The sequence below is a fragment of the Fukomys damarensis genome, unplaced genomic scaffold, assembly GCF_012274545.1.
Source record: "Fukomys damarensis isolate Sample0158 unplaced genomic scaffold, DMR_v1.0_HiC HiC_scaffold_21, whole genome shotgun sequence".
Classification (NCBI taxonomy): domain Eukaryota; kingdom Metazoa; phylum Chordata; class Mammalia; order Rodentia; family Bathyergidae; genus Fukomys; species Fukomys damarensis.
In genome coordinates, this window is record NW_022900933.1 from 10,395,593 (window position 1) to 10,409,035 (window position 13,443).

Sequence of the window (13,443 nt, forward strand, 5' to 3'; positions counted from 1 at the left end):
AAGTTTTTAATTACATTTTCAATTTCACTGATTGTGATTGGGGTGTTTAAAATGTTTTTATCTTCTTTGTTCAACTTTGGTAATTCATAAGTATCTAGAAATCTGTCCATTTCTTCTGTGTTTTCCATTTTATTAGAGTACAGGTTCTCAAAGTAGGCATTCATGATCCTCTGGATTTCTTTTGCATCTGTTGTGACTTCGCCTTTTTCATTCCTGATTGCATGGATCTGAGCCTTTTCTTTCCTTTTTTTGATAAGATTAGCTAAGGGTTTGTCAATTTTATTTATTCTTTCAAAAAACCAGCTCTTTGTTTCCTTTATTTCTTGTATCGTTTTCTTAGTTTCAATTGCATTGATTTCTGCTAGGATCTTTATAATTTTCTCTCTTGTTCGAGCTTTGGGTTTTTCTTGGTGAGCTCTTATTATTAATACTAAATGTAGAAGCAGAAATTTATTTCTGGGCACTATTCTGTTCATGTATACTTCTCTCCCATCTCATTTATAAAATCCATCTAATAACACTCACTATGCTCTCTCTCTCTCTCTCTCTCTCTCTCTCTCTCTCTCTCTCTTTAATGGTACTGGGGATCAAACTCAGTTCCTAGCACTTGCTAGGCAGGTGACAGATCACTATGCTTTCTGATTGTCTTTTTTATTTTCATTTCAACAAAATATCACATTTAATTTGCTTTTCTAATTGTAATTAGGGCTTGAATATACTAACTTGGCAGGTAAAAATAAGGTGTGATTCAAACTCAGTGAGAATCAAAAATCCAAATACAAACTAAGACACTGAACAAATGTGGAGGAAGAAAAGGTGCCTGTTTCTCTTATGACCTATTCTGAAAGGGTGAACCCTTCCATATATCATCCCTTGGTTATAAATAATATTGTTGAAGATGATGGCCTTCCACCTCTGTATCCTGAAGACAAGTAGTTACCATGTTACCTGAGTAGACTAAGTGGGCCCTGATTCCCTACTGGTCACCAGTCCTGACTGAACAATCTTGTCACAGCTGAGCCAACTCCCCATTTGTGGATTGATACCCTAGGGATGGCTTTGGTAGTAGACAAGTTTAGAAGCAGGAAAACTTGCCTGTGTAGACACTAGCTGTCAGGCAACACCACTGCCCTCAAGGCCCTCAAATAAGAAGGAGCAAGGGACCTGGGCAGATGGAAAGAGATCCTACCTCCCACCCCTGATACACAGGTATCAGGTATCAGGTAGCTCCCAACAGCATTGCTCAGGTTCCTTGAGGCAAAGACTTCCCATTCCCTTGGGCTGGGGATTGTCTCTATGGTTTCCTGGTGGCCTCTGGAAGAACACCCACTTCATTGTTCCCATTGTGGCTAGCAGCCTTCTCACTGTTTGTTTTAATGGTGCTTGAATGAAATAAAACAGCCCATCATCTGCAAACTCATCTATGTTGTTCCTTAGGCATTCTGTCTTTTCTCAAATTGTTAAAGGAAGATAGTTTGTTCCATGGGTCCAATGCACATTCTAACCTGATAGAGGCAATGCATTTTAGTGTAGACACAGTTTCTGATAAAGTTGATATTTTAGGAATTGTATTTTAGATCTTAAATAAAATGTTTCTAATTTCAGAACAACAACAACAAAAAAAAAGCCATACACCAAAACTGATATATAGATGTAATGTAGTCTCAATCAAAATACCAATGACTGGGCTGGGGATTTGTCTGAGTGATTCCATTGCCTGCCTCACAAGCCCATGGACCTGAGTTCAATCCTCAGTACCAAAAAAAAAAAAATTTTTTTTTTGCTTACACAAAATACCAGTGACATTACTTACCAAAGAGGAAAAAATAATGCTAAAATGTATATAGTGCTAGAAAAGCCTCAGAATAGCAAAAGTAATCTTGGGGAACAAGAGCAAGGCAAGAGGTATCAAAATCCCAAATTTCAAGTTATATTTCAAAGCTACAGTGGATTAAAACAGCAAGGTCCTGGCATAAAACAGACAGTTGGGTCAATGGAACAGAATAAAGGATGCAGAAACAACTCCAGGCAAATGCAACTACATGTTCCTTGACAAAAGGACCAAAAGCATGTTGGAGAAGAGATAACCTCTTTAACAAATGATGCTGGGAAAACTGGCTTTCCACATTCAAATTAGACCCACAAAATACCCAATCAATAAAATGGGCAACTGAATAAGCACTTCTCAGAATAAAAAAATACAAATGGCCAATAAGTACATGAAAAAATATTCAACATCTTTGGCAGAGAAATGTAAATCACAGATTCCATCTTATTCCAGAAAGAATGGCTGTCATCAAGAAATCAAACAATAACAATTGCTAGCAAGGATGAAGGAGAAACAGAAAACTTCCGTATTGCTGATAGGAATGTAAACTAGAAAAACCACTATGAAAATTGATATGGAGATTCATCAACAAACTAAAAATAGAAATTCCAATAAACCCAGCTAATCCTCCTTTGAGTATCTTTCTGAAAGAGTTAAAGACATCATATCACAATGATATATTTATACCTATGCTTATAGCAGCAAAAATCATAATAGCTAAATCTTGGAAGTGACCTAAATCCCTTTCAGCAGACAAATGGATAAAGAAGATGTGATATGCATACTATATCTCCACAATGGAAGTACCACTTAGCCATAAAGAAGGGTAAATTTGAATTATTTGTAGGAAAAATGGATGCACCTTTAGACCATAATGCAAAGTGAAATCAGTCACAAATGGTTAACTATTGCATGATTTTTCTTATATCAGAGACTGGAGGTATAAATAATTTGAAGAGCAAAGAAAAAATAAATAAATTATAGGAAACAAGAAGGTAGACCTTTTATAGATAAGATGGAAGGATAGAACTATGACTAGAGAGGAAGAGGAATTAAAAGGGATTAAGGTGCAATGTGTACATGTACCAACTCCCTAGAATAAATGTATTCATTATGTATAAAAAATGTACTAATAGGGCTGGAGATTTAGCTCAATGGTTCTGCTGCCTGCCTCACAAACACAAGATCCCGAGTTCAATCCCCGGTAACCGACCCCATGTACTAATAAAAAATGAAATAATAAAAAGGGAAAAGGGGGGAGCAACTTCACAATCTAGCATTAAGCCTTATTAATTTTTTACATAATGCATGTGCAGTTAGAGTTTGGTTTATATTATTTTATTCAAGTTAAATTCTAAAATTACAAATCAGAAAAGGAAATGCATATATATATCAGAATTAGGGGGAAAAGAGAGTTCATAGTTTTTATGTTGAGTTAATCTTGTAGTACCGTGATCCTCCAAAAGGGTAGTTTGAGGACCAGCACCATCAGCAGGAAATGTTGATCCCAGTCCTACTGTGTCAGAAGCTGTATTGTTATAAGAGGTCCATGTTATTTGAATACATATTAAAGTTTGATAAGATTGTTATAAGGGAAAAGTTAAAATAACTCTTCTGTACCAAGAGTCTTCTTACTGTTGGTTGACTGAGCCTTCTTTGATCAGCTATATAGAGACACAGGAGGTGGAAATGATTCAGGGAAAGGTCAAGAGCATAGTTGAATTAAGCATATCTTCTCCCCCTTGTGGTGTGTCTTCCTTGATAGCAGAGGATCTTGCTTCTTAAATCACGTAAGAGCTATTTCAGAAATTGACCCCTCTGAGAGTCTATACCAGATTTGCTCCTATTTTGTTCTAGATTATCTCTAATCACTCATTATTCTGAAACATTTATGAGCATTTGTGCCAAATATTGAGGTAAGCCTTTTGAGTGTATGTGCGTGTATGGCAGAACTGCAAAAAGGAGGAAAGTTTGAAAACCAGAGAGTTTCAAAAGAGAAAGGAAGTAGTCCCCACCTCTAAGGAGCTCATAATCTACCTGAAAAAAAAATCTAATGTAATCACTAATGGCATTGTTTAAGAAATGTTGCAAAGCAGAGTAGTAATAAGCAGCACAAGTCAGTTTACAAACTTCCCTCTTAAGGAGTGTCAAAATCCCAAATTCACTTCTTTATTCTTTTAACAAATACTGAGTACCAAAAAAGAGCTAGACTCAATGCTAGACAGAATAATAAAATAATTAACTTGTATGGAATTAATCAATGTGGTCTTGCTAAAATTAAGATGGTCAAATTTGACTCAAGTTGTGAAGAAAATATATGAGTCAGCAGAAAATATACACAATTTAGGAAATACAGATTTTTGTTTTAGAGGACTGGGGATTTAGTTCAGTGGTGCCATGCCTGCCGGGCAAGCATGAGGTCCTGAGTTCAATCCCAGGTATTCCCCCCCAAAAAAGAATTTTGTTTTAGAAAATATTATTTGTTCACATATGCACTTTTCTAAAATGATTCTTAGGACTCCACATTCTTTTTTAAAAATTTCAATACTTCAGATATTAAACATTTATGTAATACCTATTATATGACAAAGGCTAGGGATTCTCCTCAGACAACTAAGCAAATAACTGCAAATATGTTTGAAGTTATTTCAGGCTACACTGGGGAAATGGGTGACTGTTAAGGGAAGAAGAATAAAATATACCTTAAGCTTAAAAAGTTCAGACACTTAAGCTGAGTCTTAAAAGCTAAGAAATCTCCAATCAGAAGATAATTATGAGGAAAAGACACTACAAGTAGTGGAAGTAGCATGTCATAGAGCTGAAATGTGAGTAATCTTGGTATAACTCAGGAACTACGATACTAGAAGCTAAAAGTGGTTAAAGTATAAGGTATAAAGAACATGTGAACCAAAGGCCTTTGCACAAAATGTTTTTGCACACAGTAATGGAGCATTTCTATCTTTCTGTGCCACACACACACACACACACACACACACACACACACACACACCTACTTAGCTCTTATTCATCCTCATTCAGAAATCCTTTTGTCAGCATTGACCCTCCAGGGTAACTCAAGTTATTTAATTGAATATTCTGATAAAATCATGGTTTTTTCCTTTGGAGTAGTTTCCCCAATTTGAATTTACATATTCATTATATATGATGTGATTATATTGTTAATAACTATTTTCCTTCATTATATTAGTAGCTTTAAGAGTTTTGTTTGAACCACGTACATGGAGAAAAATGTATTACATATCACAAGTCAAATGTATTCACACACTTATATGACATATACAATATATAAATATACATATGTGAGCAAAAAGAAGAAACAGTGATTATATTTACCAGGCATGATAAGATTTTTTTTTTTCTTTTCCTTTTTTTTGGCAGGGTGGGCAGTGGAGTGGGAGGGATGGTGAAGTTTCACTATGTTGCCCAGGCTGTTCTTAAAACTCCAGAGCTCCTCCTGCCTCAGCTTTTGGAGTACCTGGGACAGCAGGTTCATGCCACTGCACATGGCCTATGATACATATTTTCTATGCTTTTTCATTAGAAAATATTTACAAGTTTATTTTATAGTCCACCTCCATTTATGATCCCTAGTTTGAAAAACCTTGTAACAGACTAGCACTGTAAAGTATGACACTGAGAGCATTGAAGATACTTAGTAGAAATTTACTAAATGACCACCGCCTGCCTTGCAAGTACAAGGACCCAAGTTGGATTCCCAGAACAAAAACAAAATTCACTAAATGAGTAAAAGGAGTGAATAGCTTTAAAATGTATTATTTTTATAGTATGATTATTTCATTTTTATCAACAAGAAAATTGAAAGTTACAGAGGATTAGTAATTTAAATGAAAGCAATAGTAAGCAAAATCATGATTCACATTCAGTTTTGTTTGAAATCAGCTAATTTCCTCTTACACAAGTAAAAAGAAAGTGTCTACATTGCTATAGGTAGCAAGCTAGTAATTATTTCACTGGAAGAGAAATAATTTTAAAAAATTTATTCGCATTTGAGATGCAGTTAGTGCAGAATTCTGAAAAACAATTGATATATTAATTTTCTACAGTCATTTGCTTTAAAATTCTGCAAAAATAAGCAAGTGAATCAATTAAATAACGTTGGTAAAATGACCAATTGTTGAAGCAATGACTTTTATCTCTATTTTACATTAGTTACAAAAACTTTTTTAAAAATTTAAAAAAACATGAAAATGGCATAATGAAAACAGCACTGCAGAAAAACTCTCCTGGCTTTTACAAGTGAACAATGGAAAAATTCAAGAAATGTCTAAAAAGCACAGGATATAACATCTTGCGACAGAAGGGTTATGATGTTAATATATGTCCTGTTCTACATCAGGGTAAGCAAAGCTACTTGTGCAAAGAAGTGACTCATTATAAAAAGTAGTTTATTTAAACCCCTAGAAAAAAGAGTGCTTTGTAGTACAATAAAAATTGTATCTTTTTTTTAAAGAGGCAAAATCTTTTTATTATTTATCATTGTTATGGCAAATATGATTAAAATATTTTTATGTAAGAGGTTATCTTTTTTCTATATATAAAACACTTGCTACATGCAATTATAGTCATGATCATAGGTCATGTTAGATAAGCATTACAGCAGTATTTGTCTAAAAGCCAAATAATATATCAAAATTTTAAAAAGAAAAAAGCATTTTGAATCTCCAGAGATTTTTTTTCCAGGGCCAGTTGTAGCTTTGTGGTAGAGCTTGGGCCTAGCATGCACAAGGCCCTGTGTTCAGTCCCCAGCACCATAAATAAATAGCCATGGAAATGTAGTATAGTACTGCCTGTATATTCTGATTCAGAAATAGCATTATTTATGATCCATTTTTTTAAATGCTGTTCTGAGAATTAACATACTACATTTTAGTACTACCTCTGTCATTAAACAGAACTTGTTTTAGGTACTAATCTTTTCCACATGAGTTCCTTTAGTCTGTAATTCATTCCTTTCAACTTTAAAATGAAGAAAGAGGGCCAGGGATTTAACTCAGTGGTTCCACTGCCTGCCTCACAAGCACAAGGTCCCAAGTTTGATCCCTAGTACCAAAAAATAAATAAAATGAAGAAAGAAATATATACCTTTGCTTCCACATTTGGTTATGAGGTAGTTAAAATTTTATCAAAAATGGAAAAGTATGCATATGTATAGTGATATATATCCATGAGTATGTTCAGACACATCACAAATACATGTACACAGATAAAGTGATAATTATTTAGGAGGGTAGCTAAAATAAAATCCTCTTAGAAATGCACAAATGTATATACTATGGAGTTACAGCAAGATCATGCACTGGCTCCAAGAAACAGCATATTTAGAACCACGTCTACTGGTACTTGGGAGTTATGGATACCCAAAGTCAAACCATTAGTAACAAAACCATTGTCTAGTCTGGGAAGCCAGAAAAATATCCCCCTCCTAAAAACTTTATCTATTTGAGTGAAATTTTAGAATTCCAATACTAAGTTCTGTTCCTTGCTATAGGTCCATGTTGATGTTTATTCTTGGTCTTTTCCACCTCACAGCCGCTGATGGTCCAGGAGATCGTTTCATCATTGGTGAATCCCAAGCTGGTGAACAGGTAAGATTTACAGGCCTGAAAAGCACTGAAGATTTCAGCTTCATGGACTTTGGACATGTAATTCTAAACCTGTCCTGTCAACATTATTGAAATCTCAGAGATTACTCAGAAAGTATCAGAAATTTAAAGAAATACTTGCCAAAAGAACCAAATTTTTAAAAAGAAGCAAATAAATTATTTCTTCATTTAAACAGTCTACCTTTAGGATATGTTAATTTGAATTGTAATGATAATTTCATAACCTGTTTCTCAAAATATCATGCTGTACACTTTAAATATATAGTATATGATTTTGTCAGTTTATTCAATAAAAATAATTTTAAAAGGGAATGTTCATCTATTAATATATGACATGATTCTGTATATGTCTCCTGTAGACATACCCTACAAGCATTTTCAAGTCCAACTATTGAGTGTATCTTCTATAAAAATATTGAGTTACTGGATAGAACTATTTGGATCTCCTCAATCCTTGGTTGCTGAAATACAGAATCTAGGTTCATTACCATTATCATCCCTCTTTACATATTTCTTTAACCCTCTTTTGTTGTCAGTACACACATGCTTTAACCCTTTTGTATTGTCGTGTAAGCACATGCTGAGAGAGGGGAAGGGAAAGAGAAAAGGAGGTAGGAACAGAGGGAGGGGTAGGAATGGCTTTTGCCAAAACTGCCACCTTTTGAAATTTTTATTTATTATTTACCATTTTTATATAGTGCTTATGAGTATTTCATAGTGGTAGTTGAGTCTCCTAGCTTAGGAAGAAGCTAGGCCTGGTGCTGTAATAGTAAAATCTTTGTCCATGTTGTACTCAGGCTGTGTGTATAGACTCTATGACCATTTTCCTGACCAAAAAAAAAGAGCAGGTAGGCTTAATTCTTTTGTATAAAAGACTTAACTCGTGATTTTTTTTTAATCTTGTGATTTATAATTTGATTTTTATCAGCAGTGGATATCTAAAACATCCATTTTTTTAACAAAGCTACAAAATATCCATTATTTAAGGAGTACTTGCCGAATCTTCTACTGAGTCTACTCAGCATTTATCAAATAAAACTACATGTGTACCAAGTGCTAGGTTCTGGTGATACAAATTGCATTAAAATGCAATTACTATCCCTAAGGAGTTTAGTGGAGGAGACAATCTAAACAACTAAATATAATACAGCATATTAGGTATAAAGCTAATGATATCATTCAAGTGCTATGGAACACAAAAGAGAAGTTAAGCATTTTTGCTCTCAGAAGGTTAGGGAAATGACTTGAAACTGGCCTTAGAGAGTTTTGCAAAAGCAGCAGTGGGAAAGGAGGATTCTAGGCAGAGAGAACAGTATAAGTCAAAGATCCAGGGGTGTTTAAAAACAAATTACTTGGTATGCTTAGGAAAATAAGTAGTTTGTAGTAGCCACAGCAGAGCAAAATATGGACCTTTACTATAATTTAAGAGAATTAGGAATTGCATTGCTTAACGTCTTCTGCGTTATTGTGAAGAATTGTATAACTTAAAAGTTAACTTCCTGTAAGTTCTCCAAAAAAGTGAGTTTTTCTTCAAATTATCTGTAACTGATGTAAATGATGTGTCACATATACTTTAGAGAAACCTGAGAGATTTTGTTAAGAGCCAAATTGCTCACATCGAGGTAGTGGTTTGTAAAATGGTTTCTTGGCATACTAAAATTCTCAACCTTAAGTCATTTATTGTTTGGTTCTTGCCATTTATACTTTGGACCCACTGATGAGCACTGGGCATTTACAAAGAAAATATTATGTAATTATAAGATATTATCAAAAAGGCAATACTTTCTTTTAAGTCAAAATTTAAACTGGTATTACTCTGTATAAAGCAAATTTTAAAAATCAATAAAAAATAAAAACAAGAGAATAACTGCTAACTTTAACAAATATAGAAAATATTATACATATTATTAGAATATAGCATTTCAGCTAACAATTCAGTTGCAGTTTACTCTGTCTACTCTAGATATATAAATGTTTCTATATCTAATATATCTTTAATTCGGAGTTTAATAAATATAAACTGATAGGAAACGTTTACCTACCATTTAGAATTACTGATCTTTAAGAAAAGCCAACTGTTTATTAATAATCACACAAAAAATAATACATTAAGAGTTGGTTTAAGCTAAAATAGAGGAAACTAGAAATCCAACTGTAATAAAACTTAAAGTAAATTACAGAATATAATAAATTGAATCTGAATAAATTGAGGCAAGACTATAGGCTAACACTTTTCAGCTTCAGAAAAAACTGCCCTGAAATTCACTTTCCACTTTACCCAAAAAGGTTTTTTTTTTTTCAGCAAATAAAGAGGCCTATTTTAAATGTGATTATTCCACAGCCTCAGAAGACAGTTATGACATTAACTAAAAGACATACATATCATAATAAAACTTTGAATGTTGTTTTCATAAAAACTCATTTTACTTGAGCCAGGGATTTAGCTCAGTGGTTCCATCACCTGCCTCGCAAGCACAAGGTCCTGAGTTCAATCCCTGCTACAAAAAAAAAAAAAAAAAAAAAAAAAAAACAATCACTTTACTACAAAATAGTCATTTATAGTGAATTGAGATGTATGTAGTATCTGGAATGGAAAAAAATCATCATTTTCAAAAGACATTGGACCTTAAACTTTTTGTTTTAAGTCTTATACTCAAGAGCAGGTGATACAGCTCAGTTGTAGAGCATTTGTGTAAAATGCTCAAGGCCCTTGGTTCAGTCACCAGCACAACCAATCTTTCGATTGATCAATATATAGTACTTTGGTTGAAAATTACCTTACAATATAATGAATCTGGATAAACCTAGAATGTTTTTTGTTCAAATAACAGAGTAAGAGTATGTAAGATACATAGCTAAATGCCAGATTTGATCCCAAGTATCTCTTTTTCCAGTGTCTGGGAAAAAAAAGAAGACAATGGAGTTGTAAGCCATGAAGCAATGTATAGTTCATGCAATTGTGATAATAAGATGACATAAAGCACATTCATTCATTTGGAAACATTTATTGACTACCAGCTCTGTGCCACGTACTTTCTAGACCTTAGGATGATAGACCAATACACAGTATCTAGAAGAGAAAAGGTTAAGGAAGATTAATGCAGGAGCTATTTCCAAAATATGGACACTGTTAAGAGAAACCAACAAATTGTTATGAAGCACCCAGGTGCTAGTGACAGTGAGATTCTGTTACTACTTGTAGGTCTGAAGAAGCAGGGGGAAATAAACTGAAGCTGGAAAAAATCATAACTACAGGACGGGCCACCCAAAAAGAAGTGATGGCTCTCCGTTAGAGGAGATGTCTAACCATCACCAAAATGTAGCCCAGCAGGAAAAAAGCAAGAGGAATAAAAACCCTATTTCTCTTTCCCTCTCCTTCTCTGATTTCTTGTTTAACCCGTTTCACTGGCTGAAGCTAACCAGATGATAAGATGATGGGAACCTAGTTAAAATAGTATATAGATTTCATATTATATAGTTAGAAAATGATAGTGTGATCTGGAGAGGCAAACCAAAACTCAAACAAATCTCTTCCTTTTTAGGGCTTATATTCTAGAATATATAATGCATTTAATACTGTAACTAGCACACGTTATGGGTTCATCCTTATGCTATAGACAGGTTTTAAAGGCTTTTCTAACAAATAAATGTCCAGTTTTACTTTGATTGCGCTTCTAGTGGTAGGATATTTCTCCTTAACCATTCCCTAAAGTATGTATATGTGATTTTTCTTTAGAGGAAATTAAATATATCATGTAACCATTTTAAGCATACAATTCAGTAATAGTAAGTGTATTCATGTTGTAATGACAATATTTTAAACACTTATGAAGTAGATTTCTTTAAAAGATTTTTTTAAGTAGAAAATTTATATCATCATATGATTTAATTTAAGGAGAAATCTGAAGTGCTCCTTTTTTCAACTATGACCTAAATCATGAAAGCTGACAAGTGAGTCTCCTAAGACCTGATCAAAACTGTCAGATGAATCTTATAGAAATATGCTTTCCTTCACGCTGGGAGAAGACAACTGGACAACTCCTGTCACTGTACCATCGATATGAAAGCTCAAATAATGAAAATACTATTTTTTAATTTCAAAAATAATGTTTAACCCAGGTCATATAAACTCTGGGTCATTTTTAAATGATTTAATTATATTCATTAGACTTTATTAGTAATTGATAAGTGGACTAAAATGTTTTAGAAAAATATCAATTGTAATAATTAAAATTATTTTTCTGGCCTCCTTTTATTTAACCAAAAAGTTTAGTTAACAAGCCACTACACTTGTTGAATATCAGAATTTCCCAAATTACCAAGGTTTTGGTTTTTCATAATTGTTATTCATAATATTATATGGTCTCACAATTTTTTCTTACAGACTCTCAAATCACTTTATATTAATTCACATTAAAGTATATATAAAGTCAGTTTAAATAATGTTGAAGCCTCGTGAGTGTCCCTGTTGGTGGGTAGCTTCTATTATATGGGCTCAAAATGAGTAAAATTGAACGACTTCTCATGTTTATTTCTAAAAACATTACTTCCCTGGCAGGTTTTCCTTCACAGTAGCCAAATAATCAACTATCTCTTTCACATTTGTATTTTCAGCCAACTCAGACAGTAATGCCAGGACAAGTCATGCGGGTTACAACAGGTGCTCCAATCCCCTGCGGTGCTGATGCAGTAGTACAAGTGGAAGATACCGAACTAATCAGGGAATCAGATGATGTATGTCACCACCAGGTCTTACCCTGCTGATGTTCCTGTGGCAATTTTAGAAGTCATGCCCATTTTCTGCCATGTTTATTAGATTAACCTTATTATTTTGTTGTTTTTTGTTACACTGGGATCTTATATTGTAATGAATGGCTCTGCAGTAAATTACTTCAGACTTAAAATTTTTATGTTACAAGAGGGGTCTTTGTATGCTGTTACTATAATAGAATTTGAGCCATATTTCATCCAAGAAATTTCACATGCAAAGAAAGAAAAGAAACACTTCACACTCAAAAATAGTGATATTAACATTTGACCTATCTTCTAGCTCAGAAATTTGTCATTGAGACTAGCTTCTGATAAAACATGAGATTGTTTGTGAAATCAAAACTTAATAGAGAAGAATTTAATAAAGAACACTGGTAATTTTTTTAATATTACCCTAAGCCAAGCATTTCAACGCAGCAACCTTCTTGCCTCTAGTTTTCTGTAATTCGGGGAAAAGCTATGCCACCAAATGATAGCCTGGAAACTTTGAATTTATGTCATCTCCCCTTCCATTGTCTAATGGACTGTCTTAGTTATTTTCTCTTTGCTGAGACAGAATACCCAACACCCAAAGTTAAGAGAGGAAAGGTATATTTGGCTCACAGTTTGTAGAGGTTTTCGCTAACTCCAAGTCAGAGTGACATGGCAAAGGGGTAACAGAAGAAAAAGTTTGTGGCAGGCGGAAGCCAGCAAAGCAACAAAGTAGCAAAGAAGCAACAATCGACAAACCTGTTTTTATCCTCTACAGGATACCCACCCTTAGGGCAGGTAACACCTATACCATTAATCCTAGCACTCTTAGCACACACTAGAATACTCTGCTATTCTAACCACCTCTGAAAAACCCCAAGTGTGACTGTATGAGGCTTTGGGGTACATCCAGACACAAGCCATTACATGGCCTTGAACATAGATCTACACATCTTTCTTTTTTTTTTTTTTTTTTTCCATTGAAACTAGAGGCAAGGCTGGGGATTTAGCTCAGTGGTTCCGCTGCCGGCCTCGTAAGCACACAAGGTCCTGAGTTCAATACCTGGTATCAAAATAAGAAAAGAAACTAGAGGCAGCTGTTGAAACCACAGTATCAGCCAATAATAAAGTAGGAAAATTCAACTGAAATTTTAATGACTGGTAATCTTAGTTGTTTTGTGAACAAGTTTAAAATATCTTCTATTTCTAAGCTGTGGTTTTATATATATA

General features: G+C 34.0%; 1 protein-coding gene across 7 annotated transcripts in view; it reads left to right on the plus strand.

The window, feature by feature from the left end:
• The window catches only part of Gphn (gephyrin), a 559,105-nt gene that overhangs the window by 462,055 nt on the left and 83,607 nt on the right, over window positions 1-13,443 (plus strand). For all 7 annotated transcript variants that reach the window (XM_033766935.1, XM_033766936.1, XM_033766937.1 and 4 more), the window contains 2 exons: window positions 7,400-7,455; window positions 12,088-12,207. In XM_033766935.1, coding sequence (XP_033622826.1) covers window positions 7,400-7,455; window positions 12,088-12,207 — 176 coding nt within the window. The remainder of the gene's footprint in view (window positions 1-7,399; window positions 7,456-12,087; window positions 12,208-13,443) is intronic.